Source organism: Hippocampus comes, unplaced genomic scaffold (genome assembly GCF_001891065.2).
Source record: "Hippocampus comes isolate QL1 unplaced genomic scaffold, H_comes_QL1_v1.1 scaffold186, whole genome shotgun sequence".
Lineage (NCBI taxonomy): Eukaryota > Metazoa > Chordata > Actinopteri > Syngnathiformes > Syngnathidae > Hippocampus > Hippocampus comes.
This window is the reverse complement of record NW_017806236.1, coordinates 2,546,433-2,568,998: the sequence shown is the minus strand read 5'-3', so window position 1 is coordinate 2,568,998 and position 22,566 is coordinate 2,546,433. Positions and strand designations below refer to the sequence as shown.

Sequence of the window (22,566 nt, the reverse complement as noted above, 5' to 3'; positions counted from 1 at the left end):
ATTTGCAACCTTGAACGAACCCAGACGAGAATCAACATTCACTCCCTTCACAAACACTTGCAAACGGTTTCTGCTCAGTGGGAAGTGTTCTTTTCGAGCTGAAGGTCAATGGTTTGACTGCTTGTTTAAAATTGAAGTGACGTCAGCATGATCCATGTAGGAGGGAAGTATGCTGACTAAAATAGAGCAGATCATTGTACAGTATTTGAGGATTTATTTATTCCGGCGGGGTCAATACAAAAAGTCAAATGAATAGAAAAAAAAGACATTCTGCTAACACTTTCTTTCAAGGCATCAGTTACAGCAAAGAACTTCATAACTGTACAAAAGTGGACAAACAAAACCAACGAAACGACGAGACACAGGACTGCTTCTAAGTTCCGGCAAAACCGACAAACAATGATCCGTGACGAACCATCAGCAATGTGGTCCTGTTGTCTTCTCTCACCTTCAGTACAGAAAAAAAAACAAAAAAAGGCAAACGAATGAATGACCGTTTCATTTGTGGAGTCCATTGGGGGATGTAATGCCACTTTCGCCCACTGGGTCGAGCTGTTCATCACATACACACCAGCCCAGTGCACAAACTAGTGGACACTCTTCGAGATGGTTCTGTCGTTGCTTGTTTTTTTTTGAAAACCAAATCACCGTCGGATGCGAGGAGGAAGATGATGATGATAATGGTGGGGAGCGTTTTGGTGGGATTAGGACGTGGCGCCGGGCGTGGGGTTAACACTCTGCGCAGCGGCCTGCGGCGCCACCTCAATGATCCGCGGCTTGTCGATGATGCGCGCCGTGCGGTTGCCCTTCTCCACGATGCCGATGATCCACGCCTGGTGGCCCTCGCCGTATTTGGGCGACTTGATCTCAGCACAGAAGCGCGCCGCCTGCTCGCGCGGCAGACAGATCAGCAGCCCTCCTGCAGTCCATTCGGGAAAACGAGCATTTTTTAAAAATGGGATAGCATTCTAGCCTCAACATGTAATAACCATTTTTACTGTTACATGTGTTTTATTCTCATTTACATGAATTGTTTGATCATATTTAGTTCAACAAAACAATGTGTAGGGAATGATACTCATTTTTCTATATGTTTGATTTTTTACTTAATCTCATTAAAAAAGAAAAAACAAGAAGGCTTCATACTTTGTATTTGCAGTATTTCAGCACAAACAATGTCTATTTACATCGAGAATGTCAAATTTTAAAATTCGTCCTGCGACAACACAGGAGGGTTAAGATGTGGGGGAAAAAAAGACAAAAAAATTCTTATCTAAAAAACCGATGCAATTTGAAAGAAAATAAAGTGGGGGAGGCCAGCAGAAGACCTTTTATGACCCCTCATTTCCAAAACAAACTGCATACCTGACGTCTCGGGGCAGGTGCCGTGCATGAGGCCGAACATGTTGCCGCATGCCTTGGACACGGCGGCCATCTTGGCGAGCACGGGAAGATTGTGGATGACAAAGGACACCTCGCTCCGCTGTTGCTTGGCCAGTGTCTGGGCGTGGCCCAGGATGCCGAAGCCCGTGATGTCAGTGGCGGCGTGCGCGTTGAACGTGTGCATGAGGCTGGCGGCTGTATGGAACAAAAACGAGGACTGATCTTCACATTTGGGGCATACTTTATACAAAAAGTCCACCACGATTGACAGTGGACCCTTGAACCCAGAACCTCAAGAAATGAGATTCAGATGTGCTAACCATGAGTAGAATGTACTTTAATTGGAAGGGTGCAGGACAATACATTTCACAGGGTCATAATTGATGAGAAAACTTGCTGGAAATCACATACTGGCCAAGTTCAATCTAAAGTAGCAAAAAACATGGCCAACGACAGATTAAATCCCAAATCACTATATTTACAATATTGTGCTGCGGTTTGGGCAAACAACAAGAACTCATGACAGTCATTAATCAGTCTACTAAAGCCATAAAGCCTAGTCATAAATGCAACACACTAATTAATACCCTCTTCTTCAAATCAAATCAATTAAAATTCTGAGATATTGTATCACTGATGGATGGACGGACGGACCCTCATCAGATGGATTGATGGTAGAATGACAGTGAGATGGATGGGCGATTGCAGAACTGAATAGATGTTAGGCAGACAGATGGTAATGATGGATGGATGGATGGATGGACAGCAGAATGGTGTACAGTAGGACGGATAGATGGGTGAAAGACGGATGGTAGGATGGCTACTTGGCCATGGTGGAACCCAAATGGTGATGTATTTCATACCTGTCCTATTGAGGCGGGCCATGTTCATCATTGCTTCGTGGTAGGCGAGCTCGACGTCTTCCTGTGTGACTACCAACTTGATCTTATTCCACTTCTCCGGCTGTGAGAGACAACAGGTGGTCAGTACCTTCATGTGAAAACACACCTTTGTAAATGTTTTTCAAACGTACGATATCGAGCCACTGGTGCACCGCCACGGCTACTTGCGTCCCCAGCGGCTTTGTGAGCACCAGCACGTCTCCTGGCACCGCGTTGTCTGGCCTGTGGAGCATTACGCAATATGTTCTTTGTTTAAAAAAAAAACAAAAAAAAGGAATAAAAGCTCACATATATTGACAATCAGGCTGAATTTGAGCATTTCCCCATCTTTGCAATCAAAGTGAGCAAGGGCCCAATATCACTGATTTTCACAATTGGTCGCTGGGCTTGATCCCCATCAAAGCTTGTGCAAATTAACTCACATGATGAATTCATTGGGCTGGCACACGGTGGTAGCGACTCCCCCCAAGACTACCCAGGGATTGAGCACCGTCTGTCCTCCCGTCACGGATGTGCCCGCCTCCTCCGCCGCGTCTTTGAAGCCCTGCATGATGAGTGGCATGATTTTGTCCCTCTCCTGTAATAACAAGGAAGACACACTAAGGTAAGCATCAAACTTGCAAAAAAACTTGCCAGTGTGACACTCATTTTGCTCAGGACGCAGCCTCGTCTCACCTTCTCCGACATTTTGTTGCTAACACCCAGCAGCATCAACATGTTGTCGCATTCCGTCACCCCCATGGCGTACAGGTCACTGAGAACGTTTGCGCATGCCACGCGACCCTGAAAAAAGTACAGATGTAAAATTTGTGTCTTGCAATCTGAGTAATATTTTCTAGACTGTCATATGTGAAAAAGTCACAGAATACTTATGGGCAACTGGTGAAGACAAAAACTTAGATACTCAAGAAAAAGAACAAATGTATTATGTCCTACTGATGGGAAAATGAAGCTTCAAGATGCTTCATGAATCAGTTGTGTTTATCTCTTCATTCAACATAGGGCACACTTAAAGCACATTGACTTGACATTTCTTAAACTCCTTTCTTTAAACCAACAGTGCCATCAAAACGAGTAAAAAAAAAAATGCAAGTGGTTCATGAAGCATCCAGAAGCTTTATTTTCCCATCCCTATTATTTCCCCTCATCATCATTGAAAATGAGGGCAAACCTAAACGAGATTTTGAGATGAGATAAAATATTTGGTACTCATCATCAGATTCATACCATCATGTAGGGGTCGTCCACTATAGGATAGATGTAATCAGTTGTCTGGACGAGTGAAAGGCCTCCATGTCTTAGCGGAATGACACAGGTGTCCATGCCAATGCCTGGAAAAAAAGACATTTATTCCTGCTGCACTATGACAAACCATTATTAACTTATTTATTTTTACTTTGAACGTGTTATTGTGTGTTACAGTGACCTAATCGAGGCATGACTGCACCCAGGAACTGTTCATCTTCTTGGTAGTGATTCTCTTGTAGGTTCTCTAAAAGCTTCTGTAAAACCTCTTGGGGTACCTGTGAGAGAAAAAAAAACCCAAAACATTTTATGGGCTACAATGCATGGATGATGTATGGACTTGTAAATGTAATTATTTTAAATGTGACACTTGAGGACAGCTCTAACCTTGCAACCTGTTCCCTTGAGTTCTGCGAAGCGCGTGAGCCGGAAGTTCTTGTCCAGCTCGTAGCTCTCGGGATTGAAGGACTCCCTCACCGACATGTCTGAAGATACTCTGGGCCACCACACACAAAACCAGGAAGATGACATTTAAATAAACAACAGTGGGAACAAAACAACTGAAAAAGATGGACGTACAGTGAATAAAATTAAAAAAAAAATTTTTTTTTGAATGGCCATACTTCAACTTTTCAAGGCAACCTTTTTGTGTAACGTGTAAACGTCTTTAAATATATTGTAATATTTGTATTTCAATTGTATTCTTCCTTCTTTGAGTAATTTTGGTTCACTACTCTTGTTTTCTGTTTTCTTTTGAATGTTCAGCAGCTTTTGTCGGAAATTATTCAAGCTGTTATGCCTTTGGTTTTTGGAAGCACATTCAGTTTCCTTGTGTATGAAATATGCTATTTTAATCAAGCTGCCTTGCACTAATGACAGATTTTTTTATATATAGTAAATCCCTTAGTGTGCCTTATTTTGTATCGAGAGCGATTGTGGCAAAAATAATCAAAGAGTACCGATTCGACTCCTTTAAGTAAAACGTGGTCAAAAGAATACATTAATATTCAAGTGAAGTTCACATACACTCCCACAATTCGACTTCGGTACAGTGCCAAAGTATTTGTACTTCGTTACTGCCGACCACTAGGCCAATGAGAGGAGGCGTTACATGTGGAGTCAAACCATGTCTCGTGAGGCGACTAGTACGACAGTGTCAATACGTCACCACATAACTAAAAGAAAAACAATTAAACCACTGCCATTAGACAGACCTGGCAGGTGAGTTTTAGGCTATTTTGGAAATCCCAACTGGGAGCGTTCCAGAAGCAAAACCCTGCAAAGTTCATTCAACCCATAAACATCCACCCAAGTTAACAAACTCACTGGGTGATAGTTCACTCTATTAAATCAGTAGGTAAAACTCATGATACAAGAGAATTGTATTAAAAGCCCGTTCCAAGCCGTTTATTGGGTTTAAGCGTACAGTACGAATTGTATTCCAGTGCTAGCTTTAGTTAGCCGCCAAGCCGTGCAAGAAGTGGAAATGTGCATTGTGTGCACCAAGTGTTGCTCTGGTCTGCTTGCAACAGCAAACATACAATGCAATACCAGTGTAAGTTGTGATTTGAAAAGCACAACATAAGTGGAGGGGCAAGGCTCACGCTCGCTCCGCACGATATAAAAAGTTTAAAAGTTGCCATTAGAGCGCCGAACAAAAATGTCGGCGGTGGAAAAAATTAACCCTTTGCTATCCAACGCCATGCGACGTGCGCCACATCAGTTTTGCTCCCCGTAAAATCGGCGCCCGGCGTGCAACCAGCGCAACGCCGGTAACGCATCCGCGCGTCACGGGTGTTTACAACGGCCACGTTTGCAATTTGAGTGCCGAAGCGGAGTTATATTCGCGTCACATTTCCCCTTTAATTGAAGCGTCCGGTTGATCCTTACCAGCGTCAAGTCAGCGCTAGATCCGGACACAAGAGCGGGGACGACGGCGGCTCGCAGCGGGCCTTCAATTAGGCGTCCTTGGATAGTGCCTGATAGTAAATGGCGCACATTTGTTCATTTTGGCGTCTCTTCGTAGGGAATGTGTTCGTAATTATTGGTATAAAGGTCGTATATCTTGATTTTTAAAAATCAGCATTGCACTTAATTGTCTGGGAGGAAATATTTATCCTAAAATTAAAATAGGAAATGATTGCGATCGCCATGGGTCCTTTGTCTGCACTGTGGCTGTTTCAACATCCCCTTTAACAAGCCATCGAGTCTGGCAACCTAATCGCTACCATGGTGTGTACCTTTAATTTGATGTTTTCCCTCCAATTTAACCCACGATGTTTCACTTCCACTTGTAAACCTTTTCATCCAAAATACTAATCAAAATACGATCACGAAACTAAATATGCTCATTCCCCACGTTGTTTCGTAAACTACGAGCAAAAAACAGTGTCACTCTTTATTGACATTTCGAGGTGCACATTGAGAACCACATGATGAGGTACAACTTTACATTCTGGACACCGATGGAGCTGCTATATATAAAGCAAGCGCAATGTCCAAAATAACCTCTAACAACTTTAAAGACAGTGATATTATTAGTAGGATAAGTATGATAATTTGGCTGACTTTAAATGGCAAAAATAGGATCCGAATTGTGCGTTATATTTACATTGTGATCAAAGGGAAGGTAGGCCAGATTTCTATGACTGACTCAAAACAACTCATTAAAATACCAAACAAACACGGAGGAAAATACAAAATATTTTTATTACAGTTCCCACGCACAGCATATTTGGATTAGAATTAAAATATTGAGGTGAAGGACAGAAAGTATAACTCTGTCGACATTTATATGCCTAGTCGGTTAACAAATCAACAACACAACTAATACACATGTTATGATTCAGTTTTATTGATGGGTGCACATTGAAATGAAGCACAATATTTTATTATAGATGCCAAATATGTGATGTTGTCAGCAGGTGCAATATGCTGACACGAATAAGACAAATCAACTAATTGAGTCATTTCGAAATGCAAGAATCTAATAGTAAACATGGACTCCAGCATATTTCCTGTAAATCACGCCTACTCGAACAGGTCATTCAAACAAGGCACAATATAGTAGTGGAACTTTGACTTGAGTGTGGTTGGTGAAATTTTATTGAAATACAAAAAGGCAGTTCAAGTACAGTAATGTAAACGGTTGATCACGGTCCAGCACTGGTCACTTCTATGAGTGTCCCTCCCATTTTTGTTGCCGTGTGGTTGTTGCACCCTAAATGAAAAACAGGGAATTATTATAGGAACACAATTTTACATTAAATTGTTAATATGATGTCAACCATACTTGATGAATGTCCATTTAAGATTTCTGCAGCATCTGTGGGTGAAGCCGTCTGAAAAACAGCTATCAGACAGTCTAGTAAGTGACTTTTCAATGACCCCAACTTTCTTGGTTGACAACAATACACAGCAAAAGTCCTGTTTTACCGTACCTCTTTTTAGTCTTTGCCTAGCAAGTTTGATTTGATCTTGGAGGATCTGATTCCAGTCTCATGGGCCGGGCAGCTTTTCTATCCTCTGCTCACTGCAGTATTGCTCTGTAAAAACTGCTTGCGCATAAGAATGAATTTAGAAATGTGAATGTAAATGCGTAGTATCAAGTATCTGTTTAAATTACGCCTTTATTTGAGAATAGGCCTATATTGGCACTGGGTGTGTATGAGTGGAGCTCGATACACTGCTGTGTGTTGATTGGTTGACAGAGAATTGTTAATTCCAATGGGTTTGGAGCCTATATGTACTTCACATGATCAGTTTATATTGTATCCATGACCTCATGTTGGCCTTCTTTGGATAAGAACCCAGTTGGGACTTTTTGACATTTTTCCTCAATTTACCTTTTATTACACTATTCTGGTCCAGGCCTTTCCGGTTGTCATTAAGCCCTCTCTTCCTTTTTCCATTTGGTAAGGAGTTAGCCAGGGTGTCATTGTCAAAGAAGGCACACACCTAGTAAACACAGTAGGACATGTTGAAAGACAAAACTGCCTCTAGTATGACTTGTGTCAGAGCCACAAATGAAAAACTTTGCACCAATTTTCGGTAGTTGACTAAGATGGAGTCCATCTGAGCCTTGGAGATAAACACGTCATAATCCTCAGCAAGACGGACCTCTGACTGAAAATGCAATCAATGAAGCAGAGATGTTAAACTCAAGTTCTAGTTCAAGTCAACTTTATTGTCAAATGTGCTCTCTGTGCAACATACAGCACAGATGAGATGTCTTTTCTCTCAACCACAGGAGAGAGAGGAGCCGCTGCGGGTGCCCGCGCCACCATCAACAGAACAGTTAACATAAAATGACAAAATAATACAACACAACATATCAGACACAGATGGGCGTACAATCTTAACCACTTTTCCTGCATACACATTGTTGTTTGAAGCAGTTATAGATGAAAGAGGAGAGAATCGAACTGTCCTTTCACCAGTGGATCAAAGACGTCAAGCTGAAAATGTGCACACAAAGCTCTCATTGTCATTTTATGTGGTCTGCCAACGCTTGCCAGTTTTTTTCTTGATTTCAAAACTCGCCAAAAATATCAGTATCCAAACACGACTGTTCAAACTGATACTGTAGCGCTTGTGTGCATCCTTCATTTCTTAAAAAGAAAACAATCAATCACGTTTGCTCTTCACTAAACAGAAAAGATTGATGTTTGAAAAACTATTGTTACTATTGTGTTTCATTTGAAATATTGATAAATCTGTGCCGGTTTACACAAAATATATTTGGTTTGTGAAGCAAACCGTGTGCTTAAACTAAGCCCTGCTGCACACCGAGCAAACAAAACTTCCAGCTGGTGATTGTTCACCACACACTAAGCGATTGAGCAACTATGATTGTCAAAGAAGCAAATTGCCACAAAAACTGGGACTGGGCAAGAATAAAGGAGAGAATGTGGACGTTTTGAGGTGTTGTTAACCAAGGCCTATCACTGTGCACCCATGATTCTTCATGACAGAGACTCTCCACTCTTTACTTTCTAGCCATAGGTACATAAGAAATTTGTATTATTTTAAAACATACTAATACATGCACTGTTCATACAGAAAGCAGTGCCTGGCTGGCTGGGTCTTGTTTTTGCGAAGACTCGAAAGTAGTAATTGAACCGTGGTTTTTGGTGTACCATGACATCCCGAGCAATTTAAGGTGTTTCACCATTCTCACCATCCTCTTTGATGGCGAACGTATTTACGATTTTAGCCCGCAACAAAAATGCATTTGAGAAGCCTAAAAATATCTAAATCGCACACATTACCTATAGGTCACCGGCCTGGAGTGCCTTCATTGGGTGTGTGCTGTTGACATTTCTTGTGTTACTCTGATTTTGCTTCACAGAGCTCTGGGATGAGCCGGAAAGTAGGAGTGAAGCATTCCCACAATCTTCCTCTTTTCCGGCTTCTGAGGTTTCAGCACTGAGTGCCTTTGTGTCCGCAGGGGAAGAAGCTGCCCTTTTGCCGCTTTAAAGACTGGCCTCAGCTTCCTGGTCCTGCAATAAGCAGCCGGCTCGGGGCCCCGCCGAGGTTGGCAGGGCTGCTGTGATGACACTAGAAAAAGAAAATGGAGGATGGATGACCACTGTTACACAATTGTATTGTATAAATTAACATACAATAACACGGTCAAAGAGAATGTGAAGAAAAAAAACACTTTTCCCTTCGTTGTCACTCATTTCACACCCCTTTCACTGAACTAGATCCCTTAAGGAATTTTTGAAAACTCTTTTCATGGACATAGAGATGCAACTTAAAAATCATTTGATCACGTTTGGCCGGCACAATAGCATTTATGCACTTCTGCTTCACGAGTGCATACCATAGAAGTACAACAATCATACTGCTTCACCAAACTGATAACACACACACACCTGGTGCATATTCTTTTATGATTTCAAGCATCAATGGACATCATCCACTTCTTCTGCTCAGCACTTACTTTCTTCGGACCTATGGTTCGGAGAAAAAAATGTGCAAAATACCCACACAAAAACTGAAAATGTGAGCACAAAATATCTTAGTACTTCCACTGTGAGGTAGCCTTAAATCTCCCCGGGCCTTCAGAATCAGTAATGACGGTTTATGTAATTGAACGGTATACTAGATCTTAGCAATGCGACTGTTCCCTTTTGTCAATCCGATTTCAAATTTGTCGTCACAGGGCCAAAGTTCTGGCCTTCGATGACATCATTTTCCCATCATCTTAAATTCAGTGCGATTAGTTTACTTTTACTCTGAAATATTCAGGCGAATATCCGAAACGACTCTTAATCTGGAATTCCACGAACCCTTCCGTTATGCTTCCTGTTTTGACCCCGCTGCTATAGGTGTTTAATTCACGTTTACTACGAGACTGCGTTGCTTTTCGTAATAAAACATTACGATTTGTTTTTCTATAGCCGGAATGGATATTCTTAAAGCAGAGATCGCGAGAAAGAGGAAACTCATCGAGGAGAAGCAACTCGTTGATGTGAGTGTGTTGATATACTTAGCCACTTGTGTTGGCTAGTTAGCTCCTTTGCTAATGCTAACTTTGTTTTTGACGGTTGTTCAAGAAGCGCTTGTTTTTTCTTTTACTTGTATTATGTCTTTAGGTTTTGGTCCACTACTCACAATGATGAAATGATCATTGTTAATAGTAAATGCCGTCTGAAGACGTAATTTGAAGAAGTTGTCATATCTTCAGCAGCAATACTACCCATCATGTAATTTTACAGATTGCATATTTTTTTTCATTTTTTTAACAGGACTCCAAAAAGTTCTTCAAAAGGGCCGATCTTTCACGTAAGGAGCAGGAGGACTACTTCCAAAGATGCGGCTATAAGGTGGATTGTTGTCTATATTTAAATGTACAAACACATCTCACATCTGTTCAGTGTTTTGCCACCATTCGGGTGCACACAGACACCCTTAAACGGACGCAACGCACACACCCGGAAGGTGACCGACAGGTTGAGGTGTGCATTTAGTATTTGTATTTGTCTTCACTGTGTTGTTTCTCCTTCACTTGCCACCTGCATCTGTAGGTTCAGAGAGAGACTCCTGACAGCCAGGTATGGGTCTGCACAGAGGAAGTAGTTGACAGGTTGCATGAGTGGATTCAGAGTGTTTTTTTATTTATTTTTTATTTTTATTTTTTTTATGTACATTGTGCGTCCTACTGCTTCTACTTCCTTGATACCTTTTGACACCTGCAATGATTTGATTTCAGTTCTTCATGGTGTTGTGTAACTACAGTAATTTTGCCTGCTCCCCGTACTTCCTGCACTTGTGTCATGTTATTTAAAAGTTAACAAGGAACAGAAGCCACAGTGCCAAATCAGGACACATCTTAAGTGTGGTTTTCTGCATGGGTGCATATATTTTACTTCACTTTTTCAACCGGGCTTGTTCATCATCATCATCATTCTTGTCCCATATGTGCTTTGAATATGTTTCAATTGAGCCTCAAACACAAATTGAGGACCTCACCAATGTATCTGATTCTTTCTCAACTTCTCTAATCTACTCGTACAAATAGGCTTGAATACATGCCACACTGAAATGTCTCCTCATCAGTCCACACACAGTTCATTTGAAAAATATTAAATACACAGTTTGATCAAAGAAGTTTTGATAACCTTTGTTTAATGAGAGCCCTCACCGAGTATGGATGCCTGATCGTCAAACGAAAAACGTGATACCAATCAAAATATAGGATAATGAGTGACCAATTAACCGATAATATAATCAAACCACTTACTGCATGCAAGTCATGCGTCATGGCTGTAGCTGAATTTATTTGCCATGCTGCCCAAAAATATTTGTCTTTGTTAATCCTTCCATTTTCAGTCACACTTCATCGATTTTACTCCTAATTGTCAGTTATCCTCAAACTCATAATGGATATGTTTTACCAATGTTTGTAAGTGCTTTCAAGACAAAGGGGCTTGGATGATGTGTCTCAGGTGTTAAATGTCATTAAAAAATATATATAGCTTTTCATCACCAAAAATTTGTTCAGCGCACCACCAGCCCACTGTTTTTAAAAGTCAATGCTACTTGTGTTCCAAAGTCACCATTGAAGCCAAGGAATAATCCCAGAAGACCTCTTTAGGGGATAAAGAGGAAAAAACAATGAGGGGGTCTTACCTCCAGGATGACCAGGCTGCAGTGGATGCAGAGTGGGCAACATTACATCACATGGTATTATGTTATACAGTGTTAGTCAATCGCATGAGAGAAGAGCTGTGGCTAAGGGTGTTAGGCACAGGCTGCGTTTGGCCTCTCATACTCTGTCCAAAACTGGTAAATTCGCAGGTGGAAGTAAACACAGCTCTCCAGTGAATTTGCAGTTGTTGTTTTTTAAAAACATTTTTTACAATAATTTTTTTTTTGGGGGGTGGGGGGGGGGGCAACAATCCCACATTTTCATGGAAAATGTACATTGAGTGTTGATCATTGTTTTTTGTAGCACGTTTTTGGTTGGCTAAGTAAACATCTATGAAAGGGGTTCTACTGTGTACTTTTAAGTTGTAATATCACCATTCACCACTAGATAGCAGACACAACTTACTTGCATTTTACTCAAGCCTGAGTTTACTGCATTTTTTTGTGGATTTGGAATGACATGCAGGACAAACGTAGTACCTCAATAATATAAAGATTTTGCATGAGTTGATTTTTGTACAGCACATTTGACAATAAAGTTGTATTCAATTCAATTCAATTGTGGAAAAATGCACAAAATGTGTTCTTGCACTTAATGTTGGTTTGATGCAGTTTTGTTTTGTTTGAATTACAGCGATTTCTTTTCTTATGAGTTTCAGGTCATTTGTGCATGGAAATCTGTGCTGTCATCCTCTTTGAAATCCTGAGATCCAAAATTTCTTGCCACCTGACATTACCCAAATTGAATCTGCCATTCATAACAGATTGAAATAGCTCCTCAATTCTCAAACTAACCTGTGTTTATTCCCTTTTTTTCTTTTGAAGATCGACAAAAAGGAAGAGAATGAGGCATCCATTTCGGCTAATCCCGTATTAGAGTTGGAACTGACGGAAGAGAAGCTGCCAATGACGCTGTCACGACAGGAGGTGAGTTCAACTGGGTTCGTTTCACTTTCATTCACACATTACAGGGGAGTGAGTTATAAGAGCATGTTTCCTTAGTAATGAACGGCAGTCAGTGAGTAGACTTCAATGAGCTATTTTGAGCCATTGAAAGACAGGTACACCTTGCCAGTGTGCTCAGCATGTCTTCATAATCAAATTAAGTACAAGTAGAATGTCAAATCCTCAGACGGTTCCCAGTGAGACACTCATTGATACACAACTGTTTCTTTTGCATTGGTCTGTGTGATTAGGTCATCAGACGGCTGAGAGAACGAGGTGAGCCAATCCGTCTGTTCGGAGAGTCAGACTATGACGCCTTCCAGAGACTCCGTAAGATTGAGATTCTGACTCCGGAAGTAAACAAGGTAGGCCTCAAGCCACTTTGTGACCCAACTTAGGAGTCTTTCAGTTGCGAGCAGCCCCTTGGTTGATTTTGCCTTGTGTGTTGCAAGCCAAAGTTGAGCTTCACATACAGAATGCTGCCACTCAAGTAAAATTTATTCATACAGCGCTTAACAACTCAACAAATGGGTCTCAAAGGTCTTCAGAAGGACCCGATAGACTGGAAACAACTGTACCCCCTGGTCGAAACTCCTTGTACGGGCCAGGAAAAACCCATTTGAGAATAAACGGGAAGAAACTTTTGGAAGGGATCATAAATGGTGTGATCCCCTTTTCAGCATGATAAGTGGCTGAGTTGGAAAGATCATATGTTGCAAACAATTAACTTCAAAGGGACAGCGTGTAAAAATTTGTTGATTTTGCACTGTTCATTATTTCAAAACCCCAACATTAATTTCAATAGTATGCAAAAAAATATGTTCTTATCACAGCAACGTATTTTTAAAATGAAATTGTATATGAAGTAGTCGCTAATTAAATTAACATAGAGTGTGTCTCCCCTACTGGAGGCTGCCGTGTTTTGCTGCCATCTTTCTGCTATGGATACCCGAAGGAGACAAACTTAGTCAATGTAGTTCCTCAACATAATGCCTATAGCATATGTAACAAATGCCAAGCACTTACTTTGTCACTATCTCGAAGTTGTTTGCTTGCACTTCTGCTGAAGAAATTTGTGGTAGACTTGCAATGTGTGGTCTCGCTATAATTTGGGTGTAGTGGTTGGGAACCACTGCTTTACACTAAAATTGACACTCACAGCACAACTGCAACACAAGAGCAGAAGCTGCGTTTATCACATGTTGTTCTTGCGTCTACTATTCACTGTCTGTGCGACGTAGGGTTTGAGAAATGACCTGAAGGCAGCCATGGACAAGATCGACCAGCAATACCTCAACGAAATTGTCGGCGGGACAGAGCCGGGAGAACTGGACACGCAACATGACCTCAAAGTGCACGAAGAGAACACCACTATCGAAGAACTGGAGGTACGCTGCCGTATTCTGGAAAATTTGGCATGAAACGCGGGCTGCCTTGAAAGAGCTAACCTTCAGACCAAGGCTGTTTCTTAGTTCAGGAGTCTCATCACATGGTTGGCTCGGCTGGAGCCATGTGATCTGGTTAACCGGTATCTGTTTTTGATTAGCTTTTTTTTCTTAATAGCTTCAATGTCATTTAAAAAGTCTTGTCACAGTTGTCAGTGAAGTTGAACCGGATTGTTCAGCTCTACAGGGTATCCTTAAAAATCATAAATGAAAGCCTAAATGAGCCAGAATTACAAGAAAGTGCCTTTGGTATCCTCAGTTAGCATGAAAATGTCGCAGAAGAACAACAGTTTTGAGTTTTTATAAGTGGCCAAATTTTTGAAAAAACTTTCAGAAGGCTGAAATATATTTGTTGAAATGTGCAAGCTCATGTTTGGCTGTTTTCATGTACATTGTCAACTTGTAGTTAATTCATAAACAGAAAAAAAAAATAAGCAAGAGAGCTTGACCATTATGTTGTACATTCATACAGCATGACATCTGTTACAATGAACATGAAGTTCAGTGGAAAATTTGGGGGGTGAAAGGGGTAAGTCTCAAAGGCGCCTGTTGTGATGTTGACCCATAAACTGTGTGCGCCCTCTAATCATCCTCAGCGCTCCACACTGGATATTGTCCAATGCATATTTGTCCTCCATACAGGCTCTTGGCAAAACTCTGGGCAGAGGCGATGACGACGGAGACCAGGATGTCATCGACAAGTTCTTGAGCGTAAGACAACTGGAGCCAATCACAGCTCTGCTTTGCCACATGGCTCTCTGTCAAGTAACTTGACTGTCATTTCTGTTCCAACGACAGTTCCTTCTCGGCGTGTGGGCCAAAGATCTGAACAGCCGGGAGGACCACGTGAAGCGTAGCGTTCAGGGGAAGCTGGCCAGCGCAACCCACTCGCAGACTGAGTCGTACCTGAAACCTTTATTCAGGAAGCTCAGGAAGAAGGTAACCCGGCTGATGTTGCAGTTGTGACTCTTTGGTTGTGTGTATACTGACAGTAAAGAATCCACGTCTCATCTTGTCACATGTCATATATTTTTCATATCGACATAGAAGTTCCCTGTTAAGATCCAACCTTCAATTTAGTGATTTACTACTTTATTCACATCAAATCCAATCCATTAATTCCAATGAAAAGTTTTGGAATTTTGAATTTTTTTTCAACATTTTCAATATTTTGCAGCCCTGTTGACCAGTAATGTAGGCCCAGTATTCAAATCAGACTAAGTTTTTTTTTCCCCCCTCAGAATTTACCAGCTGATATCAAAGAGTCCATCACCGACATCATCAAATTCATGTTGGAGAGAGAATATGTCAAGGCAAACGACGCGTATCTCCAGATGGCCATCGGAAATGCCCCCTGGCCCATCGGCGTGACCATGGTGGGCATCCACGCCCGTACGGGCAGAGAGAAGATCTTCTCCAAGCACGTGGCCCATGTTCTCAACGATGAAACACAGAGAAAATATATTCAGGTGAGAAAATGGTGACACGACTAAGGACAGATCCTGGTTATCTTACATATCGGTGTTACAAACAGTCAAATTAAATCAACAGTTTTGGGACTTGTGGTCATCCGGTGAGACATCCATCCATGGATTTTCTAAAGCACTTGTTCTCATGTTGGGGGGCGGAGAACTGGAGAGGCGGGGGACAGCATGGCACATTTCACGAACAACCGTTCACACTCTCATTTGCACCTCAGGACAATATCGAGTTATTATTGAACCTTGCGCACATCTTCTTGGAATGTGGGAAGATGCTCGAGTGCCCGGAGGAAACCTGGTGATAGTATGCAAACTCCACACAGGAAGGTCATAGCCAAGATTCAAATCCCAAAACTTTCAAAGTGTGTGGCAGATGTGCTATGTCTCCTTTAAGAATATGAGTGAAACATTCTTCCTGTTTTAAATTCTAAGAGATTTTAGCCTTGAATATGGCTGCAGACATTTCCATTTCATTCACTGCTTGCCAAATGACACAATTTCCTTCCTCCCGCGCAGGGCCTAAAGAGGCTGATGACCATCTGCCAAAAGCACTTCACTACGGATCCATCCAAGTGTGTGGAGTATAACGCTCTTTAATGGCACGCTGCAACTAAGCATTGGGAATTTGCAAGCAGCTGGATTATGTCAAAATGGCACGTTACAGAATTGACTCGAGAGATGAAACGACTCCACCTCTGCACGTTTATCTTCCGACTCGTCACGACGATCTGTGGTTCACTCAGCATCTCATTTTTCATTATAGATAACAGCAGGTTGGTCTTTTCAGAGCATGCTTAATCATGGATCCTCTGCGAATTTCTGTGATTTTTTTTTCTTCCAGTAAACCTTTTCTGTTTAACATTTACTGTAAGCCACCATGTTATCTGAAGTGGAAGATCATGTAGTGTAAGTTTTATTACACCCACTGGCCACTGCAGACTCAGGTGTGTGCATCATTTGTTGAGTTTATTTTCAGACATGCTCAGGAGAATTTAGTCAGAAATTACACAATCTAAAACACATGTAAAATTATCACTCTTTTCCAACCACATACTGCAACAGTTAAAAAAATAAATAAAACAGTTGTACTGCTATAAACATTTTTTTTTCTTCATTGAAATTCTATAATTTGTTGTAATTTAGAAGCTGACGTTAATTTGTGTGTCATGTGTATCACACATTCTAGGCAACCCCAAATGACATAATAATTCTTAATGATTTTTTTAGGGGTACAAAATCGTACCAACTGCTCAACAACATAGATTTTTTTTTTTTAAATGACAGATATTCAAACAACATCTTCAAGTAATATCTTCTCGTTGATGCATTTCTTTCCAAAATCCCACCAAATTCTCAGTTGGTCTCTTGTGAGATCTCTTTTGTTTTTGAAGGAAAACTGAAATTATGTCATTCCATATTCTACTATTTAGTGTTTTTTTTGTACAACGTTTTACTAAATTGTCTTGCCATTAGGGTTTTATCCGATTTCTCAGTGGCATCATCACAAAATTAAAGTGAGTGGGTTTTTTGTGTTTGTTTTTAAACAATTTCGGAGCAAATGCTCACGAGATTAGGCTCTTTTCCCAGATTTTTCTCATACACCTTTTAGTTTACAAAACAAAATCAGTTGAGATTTTTGACGCTATCCTTATCCGGCTAAAAGATCTCCTTTGTAAATGTACACAAACATAATTCCGTCACCATGTTTTAAAAGACTGTCGTCATACTAATCCCATGCAGTGATGAGTTATTCTCAACTGCAGATGGCTGCGGTCCAGGACGTCCCTGAGATAGTAGCATCCGACGTCACTCACTCTCTGACCTTGTTACACGGTGTGTGTAACCATGGCAATTCAGTGTTCCTGATGTTCCTAGTCGTCTGGTCGGCCATGCGTGCGCGTCATCACAGCTCTGGCATCGTCTGCTCCGCGCGTCATTACCTCGCCGGCCTGAGCCCGGTTAGGTTGACAGGCAAATTGCCGGTGTCGGATTTTCCTCCGCTGACGTCCGAAAACGATTTACTCTAACAGTGGGGAATGCTGAAATGTTTGCACACTGCGGAGTGGGTCATTGTGTCTGTTCAGCCATGGTGGCATTTATCCGCTCCTGAGTTAAGCAAGCGAAATATTTTGGCTGCAGTCCAGTGGGGCCAAGTGACGTGTGCACAAGAACCCTGACCTGGAACGTCTGTGATGTACACACAATTGGGTGTGCTGTGTTATCACACTTGATTCATTTGACCCAACTGCACACCAGAGACATGTGTTGTGCTCCTCAGCAGTCCAAACGTGACATAGTGGTACCTTGATTTAAGTTGACGAAATGGACTTGTTTGTGAATTCAGCTTTTCCCATTGAAACAAATTGAACGCAATCAAAAAGTTTTACTGAACAGTGTTGGACTGTACAAAAACCCCTCTGTGATAACATTTGTTCTCCAGATACCCTGCAAATACGGAATATGCCAGCAGGAAACAATACTGCACCTAATATTTTATCTTTCCTTGTTTCCGTGTTCTTCTTTCTGGAAAGATTAATGTAAAGATATAAATCTTTCGCCTGCATTTTTTTCAAGTGCCTTATTCTGATTGTGAGTAGCATATTTCATTTCAACTAGAAGGGAAGCGATGATAGAGACTTGATGACAGAGTGTTCATCAAATGACAAAAGTGCATCTCTATTCACAAATCAGTGCTGTGACTGTCACCATGGTAACAATCCAGTAGGTCGGCAGAACGGTCGCTACGAAATTGATGTCCTTAAGCCTCAGAAATGGTCACACATGCCATCATAGTGGACGTGACAATACAGTAATTGCAACTTGAACTACTTCAATATGTTCATGTTAAATTACAACCTAATCACATCTAAATTTGCATTTATGTTGTGGTTTCTGTCTTAATTTCTTAAACTCTAAAAACGTCAACTTGCAGCTAATATAGGGTTTTTGCACAATTTTCTCCACATTTCTTGAAATTGTATCAGATTTGACACTAATCAAGTACTTTTTGCATAGGTTCTACTAAATTGACCAAAAAAACCCCCAAAAAACAACTATTTCCTGCGGTATGCTTCCAGCTCGAGCCTTGTAGTCTGTAGCGCTTACTGTAACTTTGTGTGTGACTTCTTCTGCAGGAACCTTTGCAAATGTGGTGAGAACATTGATAATTCTCAAGCCAAGTCAAGCTTTATTGTCAAATATGCTCTCTGTGCAACATACAGCACAGATGAAATTACTTTTCCCCCTCAACCATAGTGCAAACATGCAGTGCATTCAAACACACACAGCTACAAATAAGGGCAGCAAAACTGACCTCAGGACTGTTTCCAACTCATTTTGGAATGTCACCACCGTCTAAAAAACAAACAAAAAAAAACACATTAATGGAAAGTGCAACATTATTACCATTCTCATAATTTGATATTAAACTGAAAAATCTAAATTTCATTTTCGCTGACAGGTCAAATTTAACCTGCGGCCTCAATGTACACAAACCTGTAGCGCACGTAAAAAAGAAGACATTTTTAAGTACTGAGATTTTTGTTGTATTTTGAGACACTTTGAGTGAAAGACTGACATTTAGTGTATTTATTATTACTGTCCAAATGTGAAAACGGGACCACACGATGTGTGTGTGTGTGTGTGTGAGAGAGAGAGAGAGAGAGAGAGAGAGAGAGAGAGAGAGAGAGAGAGAGAGAGAGAGAGAGAGAGAGAGAGAGAGAGAGAGAGAGAGAGAGAGAGAGAGAGAGAGAGAGAGAGAGAGAGAGAGAGAGAGAGAGAGAGAGAGAGAAAACGCACATGGCACGTCTCAGGCGACAAGTGTTGACCGCCTGGGACAGCCTTCACCCTCCCACCGGCGACCGAAAGGGAGTCCGCCCTCCTCCTGGCTCTCATCCAGACACAACAGCCGCCCGGGCGTCCTCGGGTCATGGATGGCGCGAAGTCTCAGCACGTCGGCGTGGAGGAGGCAGAGGACAGGTTCCGCGTCCTCGCCTATGACACGGCGCTCAGCACGGTGGTGGCGGTGGCGGTGTACGTGGCGCTCAAAGCCGGGCTAGACGGCGTCCGCCGGTGGCGCGCCCGCATCTCGGTACTCGTCGTGGGCTCGGGTCCCGTGGGGCTGACGGCCGCCCTGGTCGCTGTCCGCTCGGGGAAAGTGCTGCAGTTGACCGTGCTGGACGAGCGGAACCGGAGCGCGCTGCTCTGCCGGCCGCAGCAGATCGCCCTGGACCCACGCAGCGTGGATTTTCTGCTGGGACTCGGCGTGGACTTTGACAACATGGAGGGATGCTGGCAAGAGGAGCACTTCTTCACCAGGATCGGCGTGTTCCAAGAGTACCTGCTCAGCATCCTGGAGCAAAAAAAGCAGCAAGTGGACGTCAGGGTGCAGCTCGGCACCAAGGTACGCACACTTATGCAAATACGTTTTTATAGCTTTTGATGAGGCTTGTTAACGATTGGCATGCAAGTACTTCTGGGTGGCAAAAAAAAAAAAAAAATCCCACCGCAGCGGGAGTACAAATCCAGTGGATGTCATTGGTGTGCAGAAAAGATTGCAAGACTGCCTTAAGTGTGTGAAGATTGTACTAAATGTTCCCTTTTTGGACAGCTTTTTCCTTATAATCTAAAAAAAAAGTAACCTGGACATGCCACTTAACTTTTCCCATGCTATTCTATTCAAAATATGTCATCGTAAACATAAATTATGATTTATGCAACTTTCTGCCAAATTCTTGTGTTTGATGAGTGTGTACAGTGTACACAATCCCACTTTTTGTACAGTTTTTTTAATTTAAAATGTCAAGTGAATGGAGTTAGTACTTAACTTTTCATACGCTATCCTTCAAAATGATTGATGAAACACATGCAATTACGTTGTCACCTTTTTACAATATTCCATCCTAAATTTTCTTGACTCAGTGCAGGTCTTTTTTCCCCCATGCACCCCTATTGTAATGATGGGATAATAGGGACTCCTTGTCCCTTTTCCCACAGCCAGAACTCGTCCCGGAAGAAATAAGAGAGTTGGCATGTATGCCTAGACTATGTATGCAAAGAGTGTGTGCAAAGAGTGATTGAATGCTCATTGAATATTTGTGTCATGGCTGCAGAACAGAGACTTCTTGTTTTTATCCCGCTCTCCGCCTCATTAAACAGCAATGCTTGCAATCTAAACCCGCACATGACCTTGTTGTACGTCCACACGTCCACATTCCGCCTTGGCGCCGATGACTTTGCAAGAAAAAGAAGAGAGTCTTAAGTTAAAAAATAAAAAATAAAATAAAAGTTGGGTTGCAATACCAGCACAAACAGCGAACCCCGCTTCATCAGGAGGATACATTGCAGACCCATCTGCATTATGTTTAAGTTGGCGCTAGAGAGAGCAGTTTTTGTTTTATTAGTTTAAACATATCAAAATCTTGGTGTCAAGGAAGTATGTTGAGCTGAGACAAACATTTCATGCATTTAGAAATAAGTATTATTTTGTTGCCATGTTGTGTTATCTCTAGGCAGTAACAAACATTTTTGATGGTGCATTAATAATTGTGGATTCGCACTTTTTGTGATTGGGCTTGGTTCTTATGCCTACAAAATAGTGGGGGCTCAATTCCATACAGTGTTCCCTCACATTTTCACAATCACATTTTGTTATTTGCTGTTTCCTACTTTTGTGCTCACTGTATTGTTGTTCAAGTGAGTCAATGAGCTTTATTCAGACAAAACTAGTGCTTTCCCGCCATCTTGTGGAATCTTGGCTCAGAGGAAATATGTTGAGGAGTTTTGTTCAGATAAAAGTGTGCTTATTGCCATCTGGCGTCATGGTGTCAAAGAAATCTGAGAGAAGTCGATGAGCGTCACTGAGACACACACTTGTGTCATCTGCAGGGAATCAGAGCTCCAACTCTATTCCACTATAACATGACTTACCATAAAATGCAATATACAGTAGCTTGGTAACACCTATTTGTCCCTGAAAATATTTTCTGACTTAAACCGGTCCGTGGGGCAAAAAAGGTTGGGGACCCCTGTTTTAAAGGGTTCCCTCTCGACGCTGCCTTGAATGCCATGACTGTGAGCCGTTCCAGCTGCCGTTATTTCTCTCTTTCAGCCTCACACCACTTAGTCCCTCACCTTCTACTTCCCTCCACGAATACCTACTATTTTTCCCAAGAACACTTAAGTGAGACGATATTGGGGTCAAGGAGGTATGCCATGTTCATTATTAGCTATATTGGAGGGAGGAGCTAAGGTTTCAAGTCAAGTCAACTTGATTGTCAAATGTGCTCTATGTGCAACATACAGCACAGATGACATTTATTTCCTCTCAACCACAGGAGAGAGATAGAGAAGGTTGGCTCGTTGTTGGTAGAACGTGACAGAGCAACGGCTGAATTTTTAAGTTCTTGCCTTTGATGACATCAGCGGTGATTCCATTGTGTTTTTTTCTCCAGTTCTCCCAGGATTATCTGCGGCGCATCCCAGCCGAAGAGTGGCCACGTGTGATCGTGGTGGCCGACGGTTCATGCGGCGACTCCTGCTCCGTGCTGGGCCTCAGCTCCGACTACACGGTGGAGTCGTGCCACGCCTACGGAGCGAACGCCAGCATCGAGAGGCTGGACCAGAGACAGGTGGCATAAACAAACGCGAGCACAAACATACTGAAGTGTGCGGAGCGATAGGCACGGGAAGTCAGCAGAAACAGGATATTGCAAGATAAAGAGACCACAAATCCACAATTTGAGCTAACAGGCAAATACAAAAGAGGTGATGACTTTAAACAGTCCTGTCGACATGTCAGCAAAAATATTTGACCTTTTGAGAAGAGCCGCTGTTCAGATGAGGTGGATGATGGCTTTCTATTCACAACGTGCATCATTTATTCCTCAGCTAAACGCTAAACTAATCTGAAATTCACATACGGGCGGCAATATTTTCACATGATGAACATATATATATATATATATATGTATATATATATATATATATATATATATATATATATATATA

At 41.8% G+C, this 22,566-nt stretch overlaps 3 protein-coding genes across 5 annotated transcripts in view; 2 read left to right on the top strand and 1 right to left on the bottom strand.

The window, feature by feature from the left end:
* Positions 1–201: 201 nt before the first annotated feature.
* On the bottom strand, positions 202–5,511 carry sephs1 (selenophosphate synthetase 1). Its single transcript, XM_019857125.1, has 10 exons — positions 5,421–5,511; positions 3,918–4,026; positions 3,712–3,808; positions 3,513–3,616; positions 2,961–3,068; positions 2,708–2,862; positions 2,417–2,507; positions 2,247–2,346; positions 1,366–1,578; positions 202–919 (listed from the first exon to the last, which is right to left on the bottom strand). The coding sequence occupies exons 2-10, from the start codon at positions 4,011–4,013 to the stop codon at positions 705–707; spliced, it is 1,179 nt and encodes a 392-aa protein (XP_019712684.1). The 5' UTR covers positions 4,014–4,026; positions 5,421–5,511; the 3' UTR covers positions 202–704.
* A 4,314-nt stretch (positions 5,512–9,825) lies between these two features.
* prpf18 (PRP18 pre-mRNA processing factor 18 homolog (yeast)) lies at positions 9,826–16,566 on the top strand. Of its 2 annotated transcripts, XM_019857128.1 has the most exons (10): positions 9,826–10,008; positions 10,286–10,363; positions 10,565–10,591; positions 12,513–12,614; positions 12,884–12,997; positions 13,874–14,020; positions 14,720–14,788; positions 14,876–15,016; positions 15,319–15,546; positions 16,075–16,566. In XM_019857128.1, the coding sequence occupies exons 1-10, from the start codon at positions 9,943–9,945 to the stop codon at positions 16,153–16,155; spliced, it is 1,053 nt and encodes a 350-aa protein (XP_019712687.1). In that variant the 5' UTR covers positions 9,826–9,942; the 3' UTR covers positions 16,156–16,566. The 2 variants fall into 2 exon arrangements, with proteins under 2 accessions (XP_019712687.1, XP_019712688.1); XM_019857129.1 differs by lacking the exon at positions 10,565–10,591 and having other exon boundaries at positions 9,827–10,008.
* A 216-nt stretch (positions 16,567–16,782) lies between these two features.
* LOC109507595 (uncharacterized) overlaps positions 16,783–22,566 on the top strand; it is a 10,708-nt gene continuing 4,924 nt past the window's right edge. Inside the window, exons 1-3 of one of the 2 annotated variants that reach the window (XM_019857126.1) lie at positions 16,783–19,190; positions 19,326–19,960; positions 22,011–22,187. In XM_019857126.1, the coding sequence (XP_019712685.1) occupies positions 19,487–19,960; positions 22,011–22,187 (651 nt within the window). In that variant the 5' untranslated portion in view covers positions 16,783–19,190; positions 19,326–19,486. Of the gene's footprint in view, positions 19,191–19,319; positions 19,961–22,010; positions 22,188–22,566 lie in introns of both variants that reach the window. The other variant, XM_019857127.1, reaches the window with a different exon arrangement.